The 15,471-nt window shown below is 39.5% G+C and overlaps 1 protein-coding gene across 2 annotated transcripts; it reads left to right on the forward strand.

The window, feature by feature from the left end:
* Positions 1 to 361: 361 nt before the first annotated feature.
* S1PR3 (sphingosine-1-phosphate receptor 3) lies at positions 362 to 14,754 on the forward strand. 2 transcript variants are annotated; one of them, XM_077280933.1, is made up of 2 exons: positions 362 to 502; positions 12,618 to 14,754. In XM_077280933.1, the coding sequence occupies exon 2, from the start codon at positions 12,768 to 12,770 to the stop codon at positions 13,905 to 13,907; it is 1,140 nt and encodes a 379-aa protein (XP_077137048.1). In that variant the 5' UTR covers positions 362 to 502; positions 12,618 to 12,767; the 3' UTR covers positions 13,908 to 14,754. The 2 variants fall into 2 exon arrangements, with proteins under 2 accessions (XP_077137048.1, XP_077137049.1); XM_077280934.1 differs by having other exon boundaries at positions 388 to 507.
* The last annotated feature ends 717 nt before the right edge of the window (positions 14,755 to 15,471 follow it).

Below are 15,471 nucleotides of genomic sequence, written 5' to 3' on the forward strand. Positions count from 1 at the left end.
TTTCATGCTGATATGATTATCTATCTGCAGTCATATGTGAATGACTGCAGAAATGAGTCTGGATCCTGGAAAACACCTTTAATAATACAATTCTCCCTTGTGTCAGAGCTGCTGTTGGACTGGTAGGCACCAAGGTCCATTTGCTAACGGTATATGTGCAACCGCCATTACTGTCCCAGCCCAGACACGCTCACAGAAATGTGTTCAGTTACAAGTGGCATATAAGAGCTTAAACTGGACCAACCACCGAAAAAAAAGTCCTGTAGAAGAATTCCTATCACAATGTGGCAGGGCTGATGCATTACAGAGGAGGAGGTGGGTCTATAAGGAGGTCTCTGGGAGCTGGGATGTACTGCTCACATTCACATCCTACAGACTGGCCAGAGAGCATTCCATTCCAGGACAGACAACCCATCAGGGAGACAGAAAACCTTCCTTGTGATCTCATTAACTCATTTGGAAATAATTTTCGTAGATTTATTGAATATATTATACACTTTAGGTACGGTAAGTGACTGATCTATAGATTTTTATTCCTATATATACTTTTTAATTTATATAGACATATCTGTGTATATTCTATTTGTCGTTTCATAGCCATCTGTCTATATTCTCTATGCATTTTTCTGTATATTCAGTATTCAACAGTATATATTCTGCATTTCTGAATATATTTCTGCGCATATATACAGTGTGCTACAAATGTTCTGTGTATAAGTAGTCCATAAACAATATATACTTCTGCGTATATCCCATATTTATCGTTGTGTACTTGTGGTTACTTCTGGGAGTATTTTGTCTTACACACATTTGCATTCGTTTGCTAAAACTTGATGGCAATAAAATGTCTCAAGTACATTAAAAACTACTTGAAATAACAGTTACTCAGTCACAATATTACAGGCTATGGAAGCACCACCAGTGCTGGCAAAATAGAGGTTAATAGCATCATTTTGTGGATTTCAATGTAAATTACAGACTACAGTGGGAAGATTGTGATCACTGCCAGGAACAGCCCCAAGAACTCATGTACTGCATTTAGGGTTTTTCACATTGTTTTAAATGTTTTTCTCCAGCAAATTTCTTGAACAGCTTGTCTGATGGATGATTCATAGGATCCTCAGCATTATATCAGACATATGCCTGGGAAAGACAGCTAGCTGCAGATCACTTGGCCTGACCTTCCCCACTGGGTAGAACGCTTTCTAGAGCGCTGTCTCTACCGGGCCACTAGACCACTATCAGTGTGATGAGGTGGCCACGCTAGTAAGAGCTCTACGCTTGGCGTGTAATGTCCAAGGCTAATCCAGAAAACTTCCATTTAATGCAATCTTATTAGAAATGTTATATTGTATAAATCATATATGGATATTTCTTGAGACTTAGTGGTTTCCGCTGATTTTTCAGTTTCCTTTTGTGGTGTCTGATAGAAATATTACTAATAACTTCCTGTTTCAGAAAATATTGTTGGGTAGATAGAGATATAACTGTAAATAGAGATAGATAGATAGATAGATAGATAGATAGATAGATAGATAGATAGATAGATAGATAGATAGATAGATAGGAGATATATAGATAGAGATGGGATAGATAAATAGATAGATAGATAGATAGATAGATAGATAGATAGATAGATAGATAGATAGATAGGAGATAGACAGTTAGATAGATAGATAGATAGATAGATAGAAAAAGATGAACAGCACCAGAAAAAATACCTTAAATCATGCACGCTTCCCTGACTAGCATTCCAATGGCCTTCCAGACACTAAACAAAAAGGGCAACAGATAGATAGATAGATAGATAGATAGATAGATAGATAGATAATAGATAGGAGATAGATGATAGACAGACAGACAGACAGACAGACAGACAGAAGGATAATAGATAGGAGATAGAGAATAGATAGATAGATAGATAGATAGATAGATAGATAGATAGATAGATAGATAGATAGATAGATAGAAGATAGATAGAAGGATAATAGATAGGAGATAGATAGATACATAGATACATAGATAGATAGATAGATAGATAGATAGATAGATAGATAGATAGATAGATAGGAGATAGATAGATAGATAGATAGAAGATAGATAGAAGGATAATAGATAGGAGATAGATAGATAGATAGATACATAGCAGATAGATAGATAATAGATAGATAGATAGATAGATAGATAGATAGATAGATAGATAGATAGATAGATAGATATAGGAGATAGATAGATAGATAGATAGATAGATAGATAGATAGATAGATAGATAATAGATAGGAGATAGAGAATAGATAGATAGATAGATAGATAGATAGATAGATAGATAGATAGATAGGAGATAGATAATAGATAGATAGATAGATAGATAGATAGATAGATAGATAGATAGATAGATAGAAGGATAATAGATAGGAGATAGAGAATAGATAGATAGATAGATAGATAGATAGATAGATAGATAGATAGATAGATAGATAGATAGATGGATAATAGATAGGAGATAGATGATAGATAGGAGATAGATAGATAGATAGATAGATAGATAGATAGATAGATAGATAGACAGGTAGATAGAAGGATAATAGATAGGAGATAGATAGATAGATAGATAGATAGATAGATAGATAGATAGATAGGAGATAGATAGATAATAGATAGATAGATACATAGGAGATAGATAGATAGATAGATAGATAGATAGATAGATAATAGATAGATAGATAGATAGATAGATAGATAGATAGATAATAGATAGGAGATAGATAATAGATAGCTAGGAGATAGATAGATAGATAGATAGATAGATAGATAGATAGATAGATAGATAGGAGATAGATAGATAGATAGATAGATACATAGATACATAGATAGATAGGAGATAGATAGATAGATAGGAGATAGATAGATAGATACATAGATAGATATGAGATAGATAGATAGATAGATAGATAGATAGGAGATAGATAGATAGATAGATAGATAGATAGATAGATAGATAGATAGATAGATAGATAGATTGGTTGGTATCATCTGATATGTCTGTAAATTCCAATGGAACAAACCATCCTGGCCTCATGAACAATGATGTATTTGTTACGTATTTACCCTGTAGGACGTGACGCGCAGTACTTAGGTTAGGTGAAAATAATATGAGAAACAATGGCACAGAATGACATTTCCATCCAGCCATGTTGGATACCCGATAGCATCTACGAAGGAATAGTCTACCTGAGCCGACAGATACGTTGCTTGCTGGCTGCTGGGCATGTAACACGAATTGAAGTATGCCAGGTATTCTTGGCTGGATGATGCAGTTTCTCACAGTAGGGTTCATTGTTCATACTGTTGGCCGTGCTCTACACTACACAGAAATCATTATATAAAGCAGATTTTGTTCTATGTACTATTTGCTATACTATGGCACCAAATATCTATTATGAGCGTTTTGTAGTTTATCCGAGAGACACAAGTTAACAATTTTCTCAATACTTTACATCATATGTAGATGCCGGTCAGCTTAGATAATAGACTTTACTGAAGGTGAAAAACATTAATAGAAATATCTGCACTTTTATCATTATTATGTATTGTAATGTATTGGCATAAGGCAATTAAGCCTCAATATCATTAAATAGATTTTAGGCAAAGAAAGTCATAAGTAAAATTAAATAATTGTTCCTTAAAGAACGGTGAGAATGGAATTTGCTGTAGAGGAAGTAGTTATAGCAAATGCACCAGGGGAATTCAAGATGAAATAGGATAGGTTACTTGAGAAAAGTCTCAGAGCCATAGGAATCTGTAGGTCATGTTAGGGTTCTCCATCAATAAACATATTATCTCCAGGACCCATGAAGGCCGCCTTGCTTGTCTGCATGCTGAAAATTAGCAGAAAACTGCACATTTGGGGTTTCTTTTAGGAAATCACACAGTTCAATGTGTCAGTTGCACAATATACAGCATATACAGTGGGGGAAATAAGTATTTGATCCCTTGCTGATTTTGTAAGTTTGCCCACTAGACATGAACAGTCTATATAAGGGTAGGCTAATTTTAACATTGAGAGATAGAATATCAAAAATAAAATCCAGAAAATCACATTGTATAAATTATATAAATTAATTTGCATTTTGCAGTGAGAAATAAGTATTTGATCCCCTACCAACCATTAAGAGTTCTGGCTCCTACAGACCAGGTAGATTCTCCTAATCAACTCGTTACCTGCATTAAAGACAGCTGTCTTACATAGTCACCTTTATAAAAGACTCCTGTCCACAGACTCAATAATCTGTCAGACTCTAACCTCTACAACATAGGCAAGACCAAAGAGTTTTATCAGGATGTCAGGGGCAAGATCATAGATCTGCACAAAGCTGGAATGGGCTATAAAACCATAAGTAAGATGCGGGGTGAGACGGAGAGAACTGTTGGTGCAATAGTAAGAAAATGGAATAGATAAATAGATAGATAGGAGATAGATAGATAGATAGATAGATAGATAGATAGATAGATAGATAGATATGGGATAGATAGATAGATAGATAGATAGATAGATAGATAGATAGATAGATAGATAGAGGGATAGGAACATGGGGGCCCTTTTCTGTCTGTATCTGCCAGAGGATAGATAGATAGATAGATAGATAGATAGATAGATAGATAGATAGATAGATAGATAGATAGGTAGATAGAGTAGATAGCTGTTGTAATTATATTCTTTCCATATATTTGTATTTTTCTGCATTTGAGCAGCCTCCTTGATCAATGATATCTTTATGTGATGTCTGTTCTTTCTTTATGAACAACCATGTAACATTAAGAGTGAATGATTTAAAGGTCACAAAGTGCCCCAAACATAAGCATAAAGCAGAGCTCCCCTTTACCAGCAATCCTGACCAGTTTTACTCGCGTCTCCAGGCTATGACGTTCTGCTGGTCACCTATTAGCCTAACAGTGCTGCTGGGTATCTGTGACTAAAGCTATTCTTCTGGACCTCTTCACATGTAAGCAGAGAGCGCACCCTCTCATTTCAAAGCTATTGTTCTCTGTGAATGGCAGCACATTGCCCCTTTTAATTGACGCTTATTTTGGAAACATGCAAATCTTTCCAGTGGCAATGATGTGCTGATCAAAACAAAGATGTTGGAAATCCAAATCTACATATGTATCAATGATGTTTATGGTCTAAATGATTGTCAGAATAAACGTTAATTACAACTAATGCATTGTCAGGGAAGAGAACATTGACTGAAAGTTCAGCAGGAACAAGATGGTTTCCAATGAGGGAACAAGGGCCCAATGCCCCATAGGCCATAGGAAGGCTAGAAATGGCACGTCAAAACTGTGTGTGTGGGGTCTTTTATACAATTTTTTATCAAAAACATTTTGTATGAACTTTTCATTTAAAGCATTGCTCCAACTTTGTTGTTTTTTTCAGTGCTGGAGTGGTGCTTCTGATGTAGGGCCCCTGCCCCAAGTCATATATTCACCCTCTGGTGTTGTCGCCTTTTTTCATCTATCTTGTGGCTGCAACTTCTGACTGGCCAGAATTCATAAATTACATCAGAAGCTCTTAATGCAAGTCTATGAGAGGCAGAAGAAGGCTCCCATAGACACTGGAGCGCTCGGGCAGGCCACAGACTGCTGGAGACCAACAGACGTGAAGGTGATAGAAGGTGAAGATGGCGGCAGGTGAGTATAAGACTGGGGTCAGGGACCTTAGATTTAGTAGCACCACACCAGCACTGCAAAAAAAAATGCTGGTGTGCTGCTTTAAGTAGAGAGAATATGGCCGCTCTGTTAGCTTGCATAAGATTTTCCATTTCCCATATATGTTTGCTTATATATGCAATATATATTTTTGAGAATATCTGAATTTTCTATAATATAGAGTGGAGGCAAGAACAATGTTGGTTGAGTGAGTTATATGTCCGGCCTAGGAATTCCCAGGTCATTCTACAGGATTCAATATGATTACTAATTATTCCCTAATTGAAATAAGCAAGCATCCATCATGCCTGCAGCTTCCGCATGCTAACCGCAGCCTAAGGCAGGGTGCTGGCCTTCCTGCACATCAGGGTCCTGTCCAGCATCCGGCAGAGAGCGGCGTTAGTTGGTTCCCAGAGCAGCCATTTACCGCACCAAACCGCCTATAATGCGTTCCATCTACACATTTACCATTATAAGACGTCAAGTCAAACATGGCTTAATCTTAATTGCGTCTCCAGTTTAAAAAAAACACATTGGAAGTATTCCCGGGTTCTAGATTCTCATAATAGGCACATTAATTATATTTGGTCCAGGACCTAATTGTCTGGATTAGTCCAGAATCAGACATTTGGTTGGAATTTGGAGGAATTAGGGATAAATCCCAGACAGTGGATAAACCACATATGTACAAGAGCTCTTACACAAGAATATATTACAAAGTCTGCTGGGCAATTTACTTCCATACCCCACCCCAATTTCACTTTGAAGTTTTCATACCCCCCAATTTCACTTTGAAGTTTCCATACCTCCCCAATTTCACACTGAAGTTTCCATACCCCCCAATTTCCCACTGCAGTTTCCATACCCCCCAATTTAACACTGAAGTTTCCATACCCCCCCAATTCCACACTGAAGTTTCCATACCCCCAATTTCCCACTGAAGTTTCCATACCCCCCCAATTTCACACTGAAGTTTCCATACCCCCAATTTCACACGGAAGTTTCCATACCCCCAATTTCACACTGAAGTTTCCATAACCCCTTCACACGGAAGTTTCCATACCCCCAATTTCACACTGAAGTTTCCATACCCCCAATTTCACACTGAAGTAATTTGATGTTTTTCAGTGACTGATGTATGCTTGTGAAAGTACAGAAATTGTAAAACGCTGATTTTAGGAAAGAAATCTCTGTGTTAGGCTTCTTTCACACTAGCGTCGGCACGGGGCTGTCACTATGCGTCGGCCCGACGCGCGTTGTGAAAGTGATGCCCGACGTGCGCAGCGGAAGCAGTCTTATGACGCTTCCGCTGCCCCATTGTAATGTCCGGGGAGGAGGGGGCGGAGTTCCGGCCGCGCATGCGCGGTCGAAAATGGCGGACACGACGCGCAAAAAAAGTTACATGTAACTTTTTTTGTGCTGACGGTACGCCAAAACACGACGCAACCGTGGCAAGATGGTTGCGACGTGTGGCCATACGTCGCAATGCGTCGCTAATGTAAATCTATGGGGAAAATACGCATCCTGCAGACAACTTTGCAGGATGCGTTTTTTCTCCGAAACGACGCATTGCGACGGCCGTCACACAACGCTACTGTGAATGTAGCCTAACATATACAATACAAAGGAGGCACCATGGGGCAGCACACTGACTATAGCTATGCCGCTGTTCAGACCCTGTTCTCTGCAAACATTTCATACACTGAGCCCCTTGATATTGTACAGATGATGTGGAGATTACATATCCCGTACCATAAGTTTTGGTTAAAAACAAACTTGCATAAAAATGCAAATGCAAAATAAAAATGCATAAATGTTGCAGCACTATATGTGTCATATAACTATGTCTAAAAGGGATTACTGAGTAGCAATTATGAACCGCATAGCCGATATCTAATGAATGGGGGACTAGGGTGGAGCCCACACCTATTAGATGTTTACGACATATCCCGTCAATATGCCATAAATGTCCGCCATGGGAAAACTCCTTCATAACTAGGTTATTTTCGCATTTTTGCAGTATTTTTTCCTCACCCTTTTGCAAGAGCCATAACGTTTTTATTTTTCTCCTTACAAAAACCATATGAGAGCTTGTTTGGTTATTTTTAGGGACAACATGTAATTTTGAATGACACCATTCATTTTAACATACAGTGTATTGGAAAATGAGGGGAAAAAAGCTTACCAAGTGTAGTGAAATGTAAAAAAATGAAAAAATGCCACAATTTTTTTTTAAGCTAGGTTTTACATCATTTATTACTTTTTTAAAATGACCTAGCAACCTAAGTCTTTAGGTCAGTACAATTACGGCAATACTAGCAAAGTTATTTTTTTTTATTTAAATCAATTTAATCATTTTATCTAAGTAAAAAAAAAATATCAGAAATTTGAAAATAAAAATTTGCTTTGTGTAGTCATATCATGAGACACGTAACTTTTTTATTTTCTTTTCAACTGAGCTGCGTGAGAGCTTGATTTCTGCTGGTGTTGCCATTGACACGATATTTCAATCCCTTAGTTTTGCAGTTTTTGGCGGTGTAGTGGTGCCGGTGACCAAAAAAAGCATAACTCCGCTGTTTGCCTTTCTGTTTATGGCTTTTATGTTAAGAATTAATTTATTTTATATTTTGAGAATTCAGACTTTTACCGATATGAAATGTTTGTTTTTTTTATTTTGCTTTAATAGGCAAAAAGGAGGTGATACAATTTTTTTCATGTATATATATATATATATATATATATATATATATATGTATATATATATATATATATATATATATATATATATATATATATATATATATATATATATATATATATATATTTATTTAATGTATTTGTTAGTTTGGTAGACTTGACTTCGATCGTCTGGTCACTGTTCTGTTTACTGTGATACAACCCTATAGAGACATTGACAGCTTTCTACAAAGCCAAGGGCAATCTGGTTTTCACAGGAGCATGGTCATAGCAGGCATGGGAGCTTTCAGCAAGCCCCAGCCTACCATGGCAAACCATCAGCACCCCGTGATCATCTCATGGGGGGCCCATAGGCACATGGAACAGGAACAGCAGCAACCGCAAGCACGCACGCACACACACACCTGGCATCTTAAACCAGTGATTGACAGTGACATTTAAGAAGTTAACATTGGCTGCTGTTAGATGCAAATGATGGCTTTGCAACATGGAGGCATTCGCTGTTTATGGTACAGACCTACCAGGGAAGGGATTAAAGTAGCATAAAAACTAGAGATGAAAGAATCAATTCAAGTTAAAATCGAGTCAATCTGCATAAAATTTGCAGGTCTCTGTGAATCAGAATACTTTGCAATTTGATTTACATGAATTGGCAAAAAAATACCCACTGCCTTTTTACACATTACAGAAGGTTACATCAGTAGTCAAAGAAGCTTGACATGAGCTCAGGAGTGACTGGGCAGGGATCTCCATAATGCTTTGCAGCTATTACATCATATGGTGCAGCGCAGCCAATCAGGAGGGACTATCATAGTCTGTATAAAAGCCTAAGCAGGAAAAGCAGCAACGATTTTGCGGTAATTTTAGGATAGCAAGATTACGTCAGCTCAACATTAGAGATCGGAAGGGAAAGCCCTAAAACATTGGACAAATACTCCAGACATTAATATGTTGAATAGCTGCAGAACTGAAGAAAATGAATGCAGTAGTCTACTAATAATACATAGATTCAACTGATAGGAGGAGAGAGATAGGAGATGTGGCAGCAGCAGCAGAATCATGATTGATCAGTGATATGGTGCAACTGGCATTTGTCCTGCTAAATTTGAATCACACATTTTTTTTCTTCATTCATAATGCACTAGAAAGCAGATGCAATGCAGCACAATATTTTTCACAGGAAAAAAATCTGACCTTGCTCGTCAATTATTATTCCTTTTTTTTAGTTCAAAAGAAAATTTCCCAAAATCCAGATATTTAACTGGGACTGTCTTGCATAGTGTTCGTGTCACAAACAACTTTTTTGCACATACTGTATGTTTCACTAATTCAATTTTACATCTGTACACACCATACTATTACAGAGACCTGCTGTAGGTGCTGACTTCTTGGACTTTTATTTAGCTATTTTTATTACCTCATTTGGAAAGGAGGATGAATTTTGGTGAAAAAAATGGAAAACAAAATAAAAATAATTAAACAGTCTGCGTAGAAGTACTTGCAAATGAAAGTTACGATTGGCCTCTTTTGCCTTAGGCAAGCATATTAGTGGGGAATAAGTGGAGGATGTTATGGAATTTACTGTATGGTGCATAACTCGCCGTCACAGCAGGAAAATGTTATCTCTTACAGCAACACTGTCAGTTTGAGTTAGGGTACTGTCACACTAAACGATTTGCCAACGATCACGACCAGAGATACGACCTGGCCGTGATCGTTGGTAAGTGGTTGTGTGGTCGCTGGGGAGCTGTCACACAGTCAGCTCTCCAGCGACCAACGATGCCGAAGGCCCCGGGTAACCAGGGTAAACATCGGGTTACTAAGCGCAGGGCCGCGCTTAGTAACCCGATGTTTACCGTGGTTACCAGCGTAAAAGTAAAAAATAACAAACAGTACATACTCACATTCCGGTGTCTTTCCCCCGGCGTTCTGCTTCTCTCCACTGTGTCTGTGCCAGCCGGAAAGCACAGCGGTGACGTCACCGCTGTGCTCGCTTTCCGGCCGGCCGGCGCTCACAGTGCAGAGAAGCAGAGCGCCCTGCGCTTAGTAACCCGATGTTTACCCTGGTTACAAGCGAACGCATCGCTGGATCACTGTCACACACAACGATCCAGCGATGACAGCGGGAGATCCAGCGACGAAAGAAAGTTCCAAAGGATCTGCTACGACGTACGATTCTCAGCAGGGTCCCTGATCGCTGCTGCGTGTCAGACACAGCGATATCGTATGGAACGTCACAGATCGTACCGTCGTAACGATCAAAGTGCCACTGTGTGACAGTACCCTTAGTTTCTTGCACAGAACTGTCTGCCTGATCACACTTTACTAGGAGGGATAATTTTTGGACAGTTTTTGTTTTATTTTAAATGACAAAAAAAGTCTGTCAGTGTCTTTGCTGTTAAATTGGCTCTTGGTCACTAGCGGTTACCATCCATTACTATGGTGAGGTTACTTTGATATTACCAAGGCTTTTTTTTGCAGATTAAACAGATTACAAGGGGTTGGATACAATCCTAGGAGCCCTCAAAATGTGATAGACAAAATTTCAGGGCAATTGGAGTACGTGCGTTTCATTGTGAACTTATTTGCTGCAGAGAAATTTCCTAAACTCGGTTAGAAAAATATTTAGAATTGAGAGTCCTCAGTGGTTGATACCTTTTAATGGCTAACTGAAAAGATGGTAACAAATTGCAAGCTTTCAATACTACTCAGGTATCTTTATCAGGCATAGACTAATACAAATTCTGAAGAATCACATATTTATGCACAACATAGCACAGAAAAAAAAACCATGGATAAGACAGGTGACATGAAGCAGAATTATGAGTGATAAACAGTTATTTCCATAAATATTGGACCAGTTCTTAGATAAGGAATGTTTTATTGTCCTCTGGGGTCTCTGTTGTGATGACCCCTCATAGTCTGAGGGGCAAGTTCCTTAGTTGATGTAAAAAGACATAAATCCATGCGACACATTCATTCCTGCAGTGAGACTGTCAAAGGTCGTCATCAGTTTATATTCCCAGACTCTTCTGTCTCTCTGAGTTTTGAAGTTACCTTTTAACACAAGTAATTTCATGTCCATAATGTTATGATTTGGGAGACAGAAATGTATTGCCACAGGTAGATCCATTCTTTTTTCTCTTATTGTGTGGCGGTGAGAATTCATTCTTGTTCTAAGCTTTGCCCTGTCTCCCCCACATACAGACCCCCAGTTGGACATTTAGTACAAATAATTAGGTACACCACATTAGATGTGATGCAGCTGAAAGTACCTGGTATCTTGTAGTCCTGATGTGAATTGGGGATCTTTATCTTGTCCGTGGTCATTATAAATGGACAGGTTTTACATTTTTTCTGATTGCAGGGAAAGGTACCTGCAGCTGTTGGAGAGGACAGGGAGCTCTTGACAATGATGCTTCTTAGATTTGGGGGCTGCCTAAAACACAGTAGTGGGGGGTCTGGAAAAATGGATTGTAATCGAGCATCTTTTTGTAGTAAAGGTTGTAATTTCCGTGCAGCTCCCCTTAGCGCCTCCAGATTTGGATTGTAGGTAACTACTAGAGGTACCCGGTTATTTTCTTCTTTAGCTTTGTAATGTAGCAGGTGATTCCTTGATATTCTGGTGGCTCTTGTAACTAAGGAACTTGCCCCTCAGACCATGTGGGGTCATCACAACAGAACCAACCCCAATCAGAGGACAATAAACCATTCCTTATCTAAGAACTGGCCCAATATTTATGGACGTAACTGTTTATCACTCATGGTAATTCTGCTTCATGTCACCTATCTTATAACCATGTTTTTGTTTTTTTTCTGTGCTATGTTGTGCATAAATATGTGATTCTTCAGATGTTGTATTAGTCTATGCCTGATGAAGAGACCTGTGTAGTCTCTCGAAAGCTTGCAATTTGTTACTTTGTTCTTTTCAGTTACCCATTAAAAGGTATCAACCACTGAGGACTCTCAATTCTAAACATTTTTCTATCTACTGGCTAACACGGTTTCCTGTATCTAAACTCAGTTAGAAATTTTAAAAAATGATCTTCTCTAATAACAATATATATGTTTATCAGCCAAATATATAGATGTTATTGGGTTTTTTTTAAGTTCATTTATTACAGACAAGAGAAATAAGTAAGAGGAAAAAAATGTATGGTTTATAAATACTTGTAAGCTAGAGGACTCAAATATTTTGTTTTCTTTTGCAGCATTTCCCTCTAGGTTGCAGAATGTCCAGCTTATTCCCTATGGTTCATTCTAAAGCAAAGTTGCAGAAGATGTGGCTCCACTGCCCTCTTGTGGATTGTGCTTAAATTACAGCATTGCAGGCGGCTGACTCTTCTACACTCCAAGCTACAATGGGGGCTGATTACTTAACTTCTGCAAGTCTGATCGTCCAAGAAAACCAGAAATGTGACATTACTATCAAACTTCACTACAACTACACGGGGAGATCTCTAAAAAGCAATGGTGATCAGATAGACAAAACCAGTTGGTTATTTCTGATCATATGCAGCTTTATAGTATTGGAAAACCTCATGGTACTGATCGCTATATGGAAAAATAACAGATTCCACAACCGAATGTACTTTTTCATTGGCAACTTAGCACTTTGTGACTTATTAGCCGGCATTGCCTACATAGTAAACATCCTTATGTCCGGAGCTAACACCTGTAATATCTCATTGACCGCATGGTTCGTACGCGAGGGCAGTATGTTTGTGGCCCTTGGTGCCTCCACATTCAGTTTGTTGGCCATTGCTATTGAAAGGCATTTGACAATGATAAAAATGAGGCCTTATGACGCCAACAAGAAGTACCGTGTATTTCTCCTCATTGGGACCTGCTGGCTTATTTCGTTTACATTGGGTGCCTTACCAATCCTTGGCTGGAACTGTCGGAACAACTTGGCTGACTGCTCCACGGTGCTACCACTGTACTCTAAAAAGTATGTTGGCTTTTGCATCAGCATTTTCATAGTCATCTTGATTGCCATAGTCATCCTATACGCTCGGATCTATGTCTTAGTAAAGTCCAGCAGCAGAAGAGTCACAAATCACAGCAACTCGGAGAGATCCATGGCTCTGCTGAGGACAGTTGTCATTGTGGTGGGAGTATTCATCGCCTGCTGGTCTCCTTTATTTATTCTCCTATTGATCGACGTTGCCTGTAAAGCTAAGGAGTGTCTGATCTTATATAAAACGCAGTGGTTCATTGCCATAGCTGTACTCAATTCAGCCTTAAATCCGCTTATCTATACTCTGGCCAGCAAAGAGATGCGTCGGGCTTTCTTCCGCCTTGTGTGCGCTTGTTTGGCCAAATCGAGTACCTCAAGGTCTTTACCAGTTCAGCAAACTCCGGATCAGAGCAAGAGCAAATCCAGTAACAGCAGCAGCAGCAGCAATTCCCCGAAACACAAAGGCTTTATACAATCTCATTTTCAAAGTAAAGAGGACAAAAGTGAATCTTCATTTCAGAATGGGAACATCATCAAATGATGGCTGCCTGACCCACGATCAGCTCTGCGCTCAGGAGCTTGGATCATGGAAACTGTATCTTTTCTACAGTTGTTTCTGCACTTAAATTATGACAATTTAGTGGATTATACAAGAATGTGTATTTCTATATGTAATGCATGGATGTTTTCATTAAGTGTTCCAACTCAGGAAATAAAGTGCATGCTCCACACCATTACATTGGAGAATTCCTTACTATGTCTGCCCATTATAAGATATGCTAGTGACATAAAGTACCTTCAGATGTCCGGTCTGTATGTGATACATGACACCCGGAAACATTGAGCTATATTAAAGAGATGGGTTTTTACATTTTGTGTTACCACTATTACTGTGACCCAGACCCACTATACAGTATTGTAATGTACATGACTTGTGTTACATTGAAAGGGCTTGTCCCCTTTCAGAAAACTTTCACAGCAGCAGCTGTAGAAAAGCAAATCGAGTATTACTTACGAATCTGAGGTCTCGGCCGCTGACCCGCTCTCTGATGTTTGGCTGCAGCGGTGACATCACAACTATAGCGCTGCAGGCAATCAGTGAGCACAGCGGCTTTGCCCATGTAGATGAGTCATTGAGTTCAATGATTAGCATCAGCACAAACAACAGAGACTGTGGCAGTGGCAGAGACTAAGTGCTGGACCAAGCACTAAAACTACAACTTGTCCCCTTTTTTGCCTTTTGAATGACATTCATTTTAAGATACAATTTACTGGAAGACGGGAAAAAATTCCAATTGCAGTGAAATTGTAAGAAAAAATACAATTTCGCCATTTTTGGGGGTAGGGGGGTGTATTTATGGCATGCATGGTAAGGCCGGTTTCACACGTCAGTGGCTCCGGTACGTGAGGTGACAGTTTCCTCACGTACCGGAGACACTGACACACGTAGACCCATAAAAATCAATGCATCTGTTCAGATGTCATTGATTTTTTGCGGACCGTGTCTCCGTGTGCCAAACACGGAGACATGTCAGTGTTCGTGGGAGCGCACGTTTTACACGGACCCAATAGAGTCAATGGGTCCGCGTAAAACACGGACCTCACACGGACATTCTCCATCTGGGGTCCGTGTGCGTGCAGGAGACAGCGCTACAGTAAGCGCTGTCCCCCCCACATGGTGCTGAAGCCGGTATTCATATCTTCCCTGCAGCAGCGTTTGCTGTAGAGAAAATATGAAGAATAGTGTTTAAAATAAAGATCCATGTGTCTGCCGCCCCCCCACCCCCTGTGCGCCCCCCCGCTGGTCAGAAAATACTCACCCGCTCCCACGTTGGCTGTCACTCCTTCCTCTCTGCCCCGCGCCTTCTACTGTATGCGGTCACGTGGGGCCGATCATTTACAATCATGAATAGTCGGCTCCGCCCCTATGGGAGGTGGAGCCACATATTCATGACTGTAAATGATCGGCCCCACGTGACCGCATACAGTAGGAGGCGCGGCCAGACCAGGAAGCAGCGAGGGAGCGGGTAAGTATTTTCTGACCAGCGGGGGGGCGCACAGGGGGTGGGGGGGCGGCGGACACATGGATCTTTATTTTAAACACT

Source organism: Ranitomeya variabilis, chromosome 1 (assembly GCF_051348905.1).
Source record: "Ranitomeya variabilis isolate aRanVar5 chromosome 1, aRanVar5.hap1, whole genome shotgun sequence".
Lineage (NCBI taxonomy): Eukaryota > Metazoa > Chordata > Amphibia > Anura > Dendrobatidae > Ranitomeya > Ranitomeya variabilis.

Excerpts from the sequence above, each read along its gene's own strand:
- S1PR3 (XM_077280933.1), top strand. The coding sequence starts at position 12,768 with ATGGGGGCTGATTACTTAACTTCTGCAAGTCTGATCGTCCAAGAAAAC.